The sequence below is a fragment of the Mandrillus leucophaeus genome, unplaced genomic scaffold, assembly GCF_000951045.1.
Source record: "Mandrillus leucophaeus isolate KB7577 unplaced genomic scaffold, Mleu.le_1.0 Scaffold139, whole genome shotgun sequence".
NCBI lineage: Eukaryota > Metazoa > Chordata > Mammalia > Primates > Cercopithecidae > Mandrillus > Mandrillus leucophaeus.
The window spans coordinates 2,101,435-2,111,851 of NW_012101354.1; the positions used below are offsets into that span (position 1 = coordinate 2,101,435).

Sequence of the window (10,417 nt, forward strand, 5' to 3'; positions counted from 1 at the left end):
CCCTTCTCCTGCCTCAGCCTCCCAAGTAGCTGGGACTACAGGCACCTGCCACCATGCCCAGCTAATTTTTTGTATTTTTTTTTTTCAGTAGAGACGGGGTTTCACCATGTTGGCCAGGATGGTCTCGATCTCCTGACCGTGTGATCTGCCTGCCTCGGCCTCCCAAAGTGCTGGGGTTACAGGTGTGAGCCACCGCGCCTGGCCAAGACTTCATTTCTTAACAAATAGGGCCAGGTACAATGGCTCATGCCTATAATCCTAGCACTTTGGGAGGCCAAGGAGGGCAGATGGCTTGAGGCCAGGAGTTCGATATTGGCCTGAACAACATGGTGAAACCCCATCTCTACAAAAAAACACAAAAATTAGCCAGGCAAGGTGGTGCTGGCCTGTAGTCCCAGCTACTTGGGAGGCTGCGGTAGGAGGACCACTTGAGCTCAGGTCGAGGTTGCAGTGAGCTGAGATTGTGCAACTGCACTCCAGCCTGAGCAACATGGTGATACCCGTCTCAAAAAATAATAATAAATAATGAATAAAATGCAATTTATTTTAAAGTGTAACTTACATTTCCTTTTTTAGCCTCTGTAAAGGGAAAAACCATTGCTCTTCCTATTTCCTCAATCTCTTTCCACTTTACCACCTGATAAAATTTTACTTTATAAAGCATGACAGCAAAGCTACCTCCTCCATAACACTTTCCTCTAGCTCTCTCAGCCCAAAGTGAATTTCCCAACCTCTTAACTCCTAAATGAAGTTGTTAATGCCTTGTGTAGAGCATACATTCCATTATGGTTAGTTGCTGTATAAGATTAGACGTTTCTTAAATAGAGAAACCATTCCTTATTCACTACAACCACAGAGTGCTCTATCCTCACCGCTCATACTATAGACCCCTATGGTTCTAGGTCCTGCCCAAAACATAACTGGGTGGTATGGACACCGTATCGCCTTACTGAACTGTGACATTTTGGGGATTAGGAACTTTTGGGCAAGCAGGTGACTCACGCCTATAATTCCAACACTTTATTTATTTATTTTGAGATGGCGTTTCACTCTTGTTGTCCAGGCTAGAGTGCAATGGCACAATCTCGGCTCACCGCAACCTTCGCCTCACAGGTTCAAGTGATTCTCCCGCCTCAGCCTCCCAAGTAGCTGGGATTACAGGCACATGCCACCACAGCCCGGCTAATTTTGTATTTTTAGTAGAGATGGAGTTTCTCCATGTTGGTCGGGCTGGTCTCAAACTCCTAACCTCAGATGTTCCGCCCACCTTGGCCTCCCAAAGTTCTGGGATTACAGGCGTGAGCCACTGCGCCAGGCCTCATTTTTTTTTTTTGAGACCGAGTCTCACTCTGTTGCCCAGGCTGGAGTGCAGTGGCACTATCTCGGCTCACTGCAACCTCCGTCTCTCAGGTTCAAGCAGTTCTCCTGTCTTAGCCTCCAGAGTAGCTGGGATTACAGGTGCGCACCACCACACCCATCTAATTTTTGTGTTTTTAGTAGAGACAGGGTTTCGCCATGTTTCCCAGGCTGGTCTCGAACTCCTGGGCTCAAGCAATCCACCCACTTCAGCCTCCCAAAGTGCTGGGATTACTAGCATGAGGCACAGAGCCCAGCCTGTAATCCCAACACTTTGGGAGGCCAAGGTAGGAGGATCACCTGAGCCCAGGAGTTCAAGACCAGCCTGGGCAAAATAACGATACCCCATCTCTACAAGAAATAAAAAAATTAGCCAAGCCTGGTGGCATGCACCTGTGTTCCTAGCTACTCGCGAGGCTGAGGTGGGAGAATCACTTCAGCCCAGGAACCCAGGAGGCTAAGGCAGCAATGAGCCCTGATGGTGCCACTGCACTCCAGCCTGGGTGACAAGGTAAGACCTCATCTCAAAAAAATTTTTAAAAAGTGAGCTTGCTCACCTTTCCTATGTCTCTCAGCACCTTGCTTTCGAATTTTAGCTATTATTTTTACAGATCTTTTAACAAAAAGGCTGCTTTAATTAATGTTAACATACGTGGCATATAACAGGATCCTTTTTCCCAAGGGCTTTACAAACCTCTAGAGTCAAATGTGCCTTACTATCAGCACCAAAATAAATGGTGTCAACCGGGTGCAGTGACTCATGCCTGTAATCCCAGCACTTTAAGAGGCTGAGGCAGGCGAATGACCTGAGGCCAGGAGTTCAAGACCAGCCTGGCCAACATGGTGAAACCACGTCTCTACTAAAAATACAATAATCAGTCGGGCGAGGTGGCTCCCAACTGTAGTCCCAGCACCTTGGGAGGCCGAGACTGGCGGGCCACTTGAGGCCACGAGTTCAACACCAGCCTGGCCAACATGGTGAAACCCAATCTCTACTAAAAATACAAAACCTAGCCGGCTGTGGTGGCGCATGCCTGTAATCCCAGCTACACGGGAGGCTGAGGTATAAGAGTCCTCTGAACGTGGGAGGTGGAGCTTGTAGTAAGCCGAGATCATGCCACTGCACTCCAGCCTGGGCAACAGAGCTAGACTCTGTCTCAAAACAAACAAAAATGTTGTCAAGACTCTCAGACGAGTTGCTAATGGAGTAAGGCCTATATGTAAATAGCGCCAAAGACTATGCAACAGAGATGGAAGAAGCAAGCAGGGAGGCAGGAATAGTTTAGCCGTGGCAGTTTTAGCTTAGTCCACTTATATAAATGGTTCTTTAGGGTAGTACATGGAGCATCCTCATTTCCAAACATTGAACTGAGAGCTGTGCAAAATAACTCCAAGTTCCCAACTATGCCCCCTTAATTATCCCTATCATCTAAGACTGTTGTTCCTATCCATCACTGAACTTCCTCGTCCTCTTCCTTCAACCCCTGTTAGTCAATGGTTGAAATTTTGATTTGGTAAAAAAGCTCTGGCAAAAACCAGTAAAAGGGGCTCGCGAATCAGGTCTCAGGGAAGCACAGAGGTAGCCACTAGAAGGCCCGAGGTGCTCATGGAAAGAGCTCGAGCCCAGGAGCTCGGAGCCGCCGTTACGTAACCGGCACCCAGAGCCTCCGAAGACCGGAAGGCCCCGCTCAGGCCCCGACCCCGCCCCGGCCCGGCAGCCGGTAGGTGCCGTGCGCAACCCTCCGGAAGCTGCCGCCCCTTTCCCCTTTTATGGGAATACTTTTTAAAAAAAATTAAAGTTCGCTGACGCCACCCAGTAGGACTGGCCGCCCTAAAACCGTGATCAAGGAGCTCCTCGCCACTTCTCACTTCCGCTTCCTTCCAGTAAGGAGTCGGGGTCTCCCCCAGTTTTCTTGCCAGGCGGCGGCAGCGGCGGCGGCGACTGGCGATGTTTGGCCTCAAAAGAAACGCGGTAATCGGACTCAACCTCTACTGTGGGGGGGCCGGCTTGGGGGCCGGCAGCGGCGGCGCCACCCCTCCGGGAGGGCGGCTTTTGGCTACGGAGAAGGAGGCCTCGGCCCGGCGAGAGATAGGGGGAGGGGAGGCCGGCACGGTGATTGGCGGAAGCGCCGGCGCAAGCCCCCCGGCCGCCCTCACGCCAGACGCCCGGAGGGTCGCGCGGCCGCCGCCCATTGGCGCGGAGGTCCCCGACGTCACCGCGACCCCCGCGAGGCTGTTTTTCTTTGCGCCCACCCGCCGCGCGGCGCCGCTTGAGGAGATGGAAGCCCCGGCCGCCGACGCCATCATGTCGCCCGAAGAGGAGCTGGACGGGTACGAGCCGGAGCCTCTCGGGAAGCGGCCGGCTGTCCTGCCCCTGCTGGAGTTGGTCGGGGAATCTGGTAATAGCCCCAGTACGGATGGGTCACTACCCTCGACGCCGCCGCCAGCAGAGGAGGAGGAGGACGAGTTGTACCGGCAGTCGCTGGAGATTATCTCTCGGTACCTTCGGGAGCAGGCCACCGGCGCCAAGGACACAAAGCCAATGGGCAGGTCTGGGGCCACCAGCAGGAAGGCTCTGGAGACCTTACGACGGGTTGGGGATGGCGTGCAGCGCAACCACGAGACGGCCTTCCAAGGTAAGGGGGTTCATTAATCGCCAAGGCCTCACTCCCTTTTTTCCATCTCTCCCTGGACTCACCCGCCGAGGGTGGGTGGAAACCGAAACGAGTCAGTGTTGAAACGTGTCTCATCCTATTCCTGAAACCAGAATATTCTGGCCTTGAGTCATTGTTTCCGCCCATCTTGATTCTTTTGGAAATGGCAGCTCTTGTTCAAAGACCGGAAAGGGTGGGATGTCAATTCCAAGTGGGGTCGACCTGAGTTCTATAAATCCCAGTAGCCACTTTCCCGCCGTGGGTGGGCAGGCGAATCTTGCGCCGGTTTAGACAAAGGAGGCCGTGAGGACCTGCATGCTTTTCTTCCCCAGGCATGCTTCGGAAACTGGACATCAAAAACGAAGACGATGTCAAATCTTTGTCTCGAGTGATGGTCCATGTTTTCAGCGACGGCGTAACAAACTGGGGCAGGATTGTGACTCTCATTTCTTTTGGTGCCTTTGTGGCTAAACACTTGAAGACCATAAACCAAGAAAGCTGCATCGAACCATTAGCAGAAAGTATCACAGACGTTCTCGTAAGGACAAAACGGGACTGGCTAGTTAAACAAAGAGGCTGGGTAAGTTTTCCTTAAGGATGAAAGGGGACTTGGAGTGGAAGTAGAATGAAGGATTTATTTAGAGAGGTGGGGATATCTAAAGGTTTTTATGACGCACGGCTGTTTGCAGGCTCTAACTAAAGGACCATTGTTTATTTGATAATGATTTAAGTAGTGGATCCTTAGAGATAGTGGTATGGCGGTCTTGAATTGTATCAAAAATCTTGGTTTTCTCTAGGCTATTTTTTGTTCCAGTTCAGTTGAATACTCTTCAGTGGATTCAAACCATGAAGAAATAAGTCACCAGGGGAGGATAGCTGAAATACATTCCTAAGGCGCTCCCTGTTTTAATTGAGAAGATACGGGGTAGACCTTGCGTTTTAAACAGAAACCCAGATCTGATGCAGGATGTACTTAACCACGTTGAGAAAAACTGATCTTCGCAGTTGAGGTGTTACTGAAATATTAGGTGGTGGAGATTTGAGAATAAGTGTTTTAGTCTTTTACTTCATGGGAACTCTGGAAGTCCCTTGGTTTGGATAAATCCTAATATGACCAAGATAGTACTGTAAAATGAAGTTTAACTATCATGGATGCCCACTTAAGAAACTGAAGAACTTAGAAATGTCTTTTTTTTTTTTTTTTTGCCCCAGGGTGAATAATAATTGGTTTACTGTTGTTTTAGGGAGGATCCTTAGATATTTTAATTTACCTTCTTTCTGGATAGTAGTGTTGTTAAGAGAGCAGAAACCCATACTTGAAAATGTGCTTTTCTTTTTTGTTTTGTAGGATGGGTTTGTGGAGTTCTTCCATGTAGAGGACCTAGAAGGTGGCATCAGAAATGTGCTGCTGGCTTTTGCAGGTGTTGCTGGAGTAGGAGCTGGTTTGGCATATCTAATAAGATAGCCTTACTGTAAGTGCAATAGTTGACTTTTAACCAACCACCACCAACAACCACCAAAACCAGTTTATGCAGTTGGACTCCAAGCTGTAACTTCCAAGAGGTGCACCCTAGCAACCTAGCCAGAAAAGCAAGTGGCAAGAGGATTATGGCTAACGAGAATAAATACATGGGAAAAGTGCTCCCCATTGATTGAAGAGTCACTGTCTGAAAGAAGCAAAGCTCAGTTTCAGCAACAAACAAACTTTGTTTGGGAAGCTATGGAGGAGGACTTTTAGATTTAGTGAAGATGGTAGGGTGGAAAGACTTAATTTCCTTGTTGAGAACAGGAAAGTGGCCAGTAGTCAGGCAAGTCATAGAATTGATTACCCGCCGAATTCATTAATTTCCTGTAGTGTTAAGAGAAGCACTAACAATGCCAGTGACCTGTGTAAAAGCTACAAGGAATAGAACTATGACTGTAAGCCTCAGTACTGTACAAGGGAAGCTTTTCCTCTCTATAATTAGCTTTCCCAGTATACTTCTTGAAATAGAAAGTCCAAGTGTTCAGGACTTTTATACCTATTATACTTTGGCTTGGTTTCCATGATTCTTACTTCATTAGCCTAGTTTATGGCCAATAATACTTGATGGAAGACTCAGTAATTAGTTATGAATATGGATATCCTCAATTCTTAAGACAAACAATTTGTAAATGTATTTGTAAAAATTGTATATATTTTTACAGAAAGTCTATTTCTTTGCAACAATGAGAGTATCGAATTTACATTAGTTTTTTTCATACCCTTTTGAACTTTGCAACTTTGCAAATTAGGAACCTGTTTCTTACAGCTTTTCTATGCTAAACTTTGTTCTGTTCAGTTCTAGAGTGTATACAGAACGAATTGATGTGTAACTGTACGCAAACTGGTTGTAGTGGAACCAATCTGATTGATAAACTATGCAGGTTTAAATTTTCTTATCTGATTTTGGTAAGTATTCCTTAGATAGGTTTTTCTTTGAAAACCTGGGATTGAGAGGTTGATGAATGGAAATTCTTTCACTTCATTATATGCAAGTTTTCAATAATTAGGTCTAAGTGGAGTTTTAAAGTTACTGATGACTTACAAATAATGGGCTCTGATTGGGCAATACTCATTTGAGTTCCTTCCATTTGACCTAATTTAACTGATGAAATTTAAACTGAATTCATGAGCGCATCTTTAAAGCTTTTACTAAAAGATTTTCAGCTGTTCTGAATGGAACTCGTTAGCCGTGTGCATATAAAAAGATCACATCAGGTGGATGGAGAGACATTTGATCCCTTGTTTGCTTAATAAATTGTAAAATGATGGCTTGGAAAAGCAAGCAAGTCTAACCATGGTGCTATTATTAGGCTTGTTACACACACAGGTCTAAGCCTAGTATGTCAATAAAACAAATACTTACTGTTTTGTTTCTATTAATGATTCCCAAACTTTGTTTCAGATTTTTGCATTGGCATCTTTGGATTTCAGTCTTGATGTTTGTTCTATCAGACTTACCTTTTATTTCCTGTCCTTCCTTGAAATTGCTGCTTGTTCTGCTCCCTCAACAGATATTTATATCAAGTCCTACAGCTTTCCGCTGCCATCCCTTTCTAGCCCTTTTAGATTTTGGCACTGTGAAACCCTGCTGGGAACCTGAGTGACCCTCCCTCCCCGCCAAGAGTCCACAGACCTTTCATCTCTCATGAACTTTATCCTGTTAGCAGGTGGTAATACCATGGGTGCTGTGACACTAACAGTCATTGAGGGGTGGGAGGAAGTCCCTTTTCCTTAGACTGGTATCTTTTCAACTATTGTTTTATCCTTTTTTGGGGGGAAATGTTTCAAAAGTCCCCTCAGGAATTTTCAGAGGAGGGAACATCTTACGAGGCTTTCTCTAAAGTTTCCTATGTATATGAGTATGCTCACTTAAATTTACAGAATGAGGTGAGCTGTGTTAAACCTCAGAGTTTAAAAGCTACTGATAAACTGAAGAAAGTGTCTATATTGGAACTAGGGTCATTTGAAAGCTTCAGTCTCTGAGCATGACCTTTAGTCTGTGGACTCCATTTAAAAATAGGCATGAATAAGATGACTAAGAATGTAATGGGGAAGAATTGCCCTGCCTGCCCATCTCAGAGCCATAATGTCAACTTTGCTAGAGCTATTTTTACCTATCTATTTATCGTTCTTGATCATAAGCCACTTATTTATATCATGTATCTCTAAGGACCTAAAAGCACTTTATGTAGTTTTTAATATTAATCTTAAGATCTAGTTACGGTAACTAAAACAGCCTGTCTCCCAAATCCAGTGGAAACAAGTGCGTAGATGTGAATTGGTTTTTAGGTGCCCCACTTCCCAATTCATTAGGTATGACTGGAAATACAGACAAGGATCTTAGTTGATATTTTGGGCTTAGGGCACCCCAAGTGGTTTGGGAAGGAGGAGGGGAGTGGTGGGTTTATAGGGAGAGGACGAGGCAGGTGGTCTAAGTGCTGACTGTCAGCTACATAGTTCAGGCAAATCCTCCAAAAGGGAAAGGGAGGGGCTGCTTAGAAGGATGGCGCTCTCAGTGACTACTTTTTGACTTCTGTTTGTCTTATGCTTCTCTCAGGGAAAAACATGCAGTCCTCTAGTGTTCATGTGCATTCTGTGGGGGTGAACACCTTGGTTCTGGCTAGACAGCTAGTACTTTTGATAGCTGTGCCAGGAAAAGGACCAACTACAAATTAATGTTGGTTGTAAAATGTAGTGTGTTTCCCTAACTTCCTGTTTTTCCTGAGAAAGAAAATAAATCTTTTATTCAAATACAGGGTGTGATATGGGTCTTTTCTCATCGACGCCTCTTTTCCTTCCCCCTCTTAGGCAAACCTTTTAGAGAAGTCAGCTGAGCAAATATGTATAGGTGCATTCAAAGCAAAAGCCTCACAAAGCTGATTTGCCTTAGAGCAAAGGACAGTTCCTTTCTTCAATTCAAATTAGAGGTGTTGGGTTTTTAATTAAATATATTACTGCTGTACTTGGAGGAGTTCCTAAACCTCCAAGTAAAAAAATCAAAAACCTTCTGAAAAAAAAATCAAAATCTCTGTCTTGATTTATTTATTTTTTTGAGACGAGGTTTCGCTCTTGTTGCCCAGGCTGGAGTGCAATGGTGTGATCTCGGCTCACCACAACCTCTGCCTCCCGGATTCAAGCAGTTCTCCTGCCTCAGCCTCCCAAGTAGCTGGGATTACAAACATGCGCGACCACACGCGGCTAATTTTGTATTTTTAGGGTTTCTCTGTGTTGGTCGGGCTGGTCTCGAACTCCCGACCTCAGGTGATCCGCCCACCTTTGCTTCCCAAAGTGCTGGGATTACAGGCGTGAACCACCGTGCCCAACCTGTGTCTCGGTTTTTTGAATCACCAGGTGTTGGTTGGTTGGTTTTGTTTTGAGGCAGAGTCTCACTCTATCGCCCAGGCTAGAGTGCAGTGGCACAATCCCGGCTCACTGTAACCTCAGCCTCCCGAGTAGCTGGGATCACAGGTGCCTGCCACCATGCCCGGCTAATTTTTTTTTTTGAGATGGAGTCTCGCTCTGTCGCCCAGGCTGGAGTACAGAGGCGCGATCTCGGCTTAGTGCAAGCTCTGCCGCCTCCCAGCTTCACACCATTCTGCCTCAGCCTCCCGAGAAGCTGGGACTACGGGCGCCTGCCACCACGCCTGGCTAATTTTTTTTTTGTATTTTTAGTAGACACGGGGTTTCACCATGTTTGCCAGGATGGTCTTGATCTCCTGACCTCGTGATCCGCCCGCCTTGGCCTCCCAAAGTGCTGGGATTACAGGCGTGAGCCACCGCGCCCGGCCTGCCTGGCTAATTTTTGTATTTTTTAGTAGAGGTGGGGTTTGGCATGTTGGTCAGGCTGGTCTTGAACTCCTGATCTCAGTGATCCACCTGCCTCAGCCTAAGCGCTGGGATTACAGGCCTGAGCCTGTAATTACCGCGCCTGGCCTTGATCTTGAGGTAAGGGTACTGTACAGCATTTACTCTATCATGACACCTAAATAATACCTAAAGTTAAAAGAGTTTTGATGAAGTTCTTGGGAGCAGTGCTTTTCCCCTTCCATTTTCCAAAAGGAGGTAAAAAGAAGCCAGTCAATTTCAAAAACCCCTATCCTGCCTGTATTTTCGGGTACCTTGAAAGCAAGCTAAATCACCATGGAAATGTGCAAATGTGAGGTTTGCATACTTGGTTTTAAGCCTTGAGCACCAGATGCTAATCAGGCAGTCAGGATTCTGTGCCTTCCTGCATTCAGTTGCATTTCTATTTAAAAGCACGTTTTGGTTTGGAAGCCCCTTTCTGGAGCCTAACTACCAAAAGGCAGCAGCTTTTTGTATCATTACAAAGAAAGCTGTGTAAGTGCACTCCCAAGCCCAAGCCTTGGCCTGAGTTAAGTTAGTGCTATTGCTCCCGTTGATGTGCTATGATGTGAAGCCGTTTCTGGTGCAGTGTTCCTTTGCTCAGCACCTTAAAAACTTGGATTTAATAGTAACTGGGTAACCTTAATCACTAGTCAGAATAATCAACACTTCGCTTTATTTGACATAACCAGACTTTCTCAGTTCCTGTTTTGTGTCTAGAGCAAGGTCTTCATACTGTTTTCGTTCAGAAAATTTTTATTTAAAACAGTTGTGACAGCTGAAGCATTTTACAAAATTAAAGTGAAATAACTTGTACAACTGGTGTGTAGCATGGCTCCAGCCAGATGCCCAGAGCACTAGCCATTAATTGCTGGAGTTCAGATGATCAGTTGAGTCTCTATCCTAGTTTTTACTTCACTTGTTCAATCATTATGGAACTTTGTTTCTAGAACGCTGCCACTCTTCAAAGGCTTCTCAATTTCAAAATCGAAAGCTTAATTCTCTTCCTCTTAGTTTCAAAGTTGTTACAGTGTTATCT

At 45.9% G+C, this 10,417-nt stretch overlaps 1 protein-coding gene across 5 annotated transcripts; it reads left to right on the plus strand.

Annotated features, from left to right (window-relative positions):
• The first annotated feature begins 3,038 nt into the window (after nt 1–3,038).
• MCL1 (myeloid cell leukemia 1) lies at nt 3,039–8,288 on the plus strand. 5 transcript variants are annotated; one of them, XM_011973609.1, is made up of 4 exons: nt 3,089–3,412; nt 3,872–3,992; nt 4,343–4,590; nt 5,359–8,288. In XM_011973609.1, the coding sequence occupies exons 1-4, from the start codon at nt 3,305–3,307 to the stop codon at nt 5,473–5,475; spliced, it is 594 nt and encodes a 197-aa protein (XP_011828999.1). In that variant the 5' UTR covers nt 3,089–3,304; the 3' UTR covers nt 5,476–8,288. The 5 variants fall into 5 exon arrangements, with proteins under 5 accessions (XP_011828995.1, XP_011828996.1, XP_011828997.1 ...); XM_011973608.1 differs by having other exon boundaries at nt 3,223–3,328; nt 3,519–3,992; XM_011973605.1 differs by having other exon boundaries at nt 3,039–3,992.
• The last annotated feature ends 2,129 nt before the right edge of the window (nt 8,289–10,417 follow it).

Coding starts and splice junctions, on each gene's coding strand:
- MCL1 (XM_011973605.1), top strand. CDS start 3,305: ATGTTTGGCCTCAAAAGAAACGCGGTAATCGGACTCAACCTCTACTGT. Junction 3,993..4,342: donor CCACGAGACGGCCTTCCAAG/GTAAGGGGGTTC, acceptor TTTCTTCCCCAG/GCATGCTTCGGAAACTGGAC. Junction 4,591..5,358: donor TAGTTAAACAAAGAGGCTGG/GTAAGTTTTCCT, acceptor TTTGTTTTGTAG/GATGGGTTTGTGGAGTTCTT.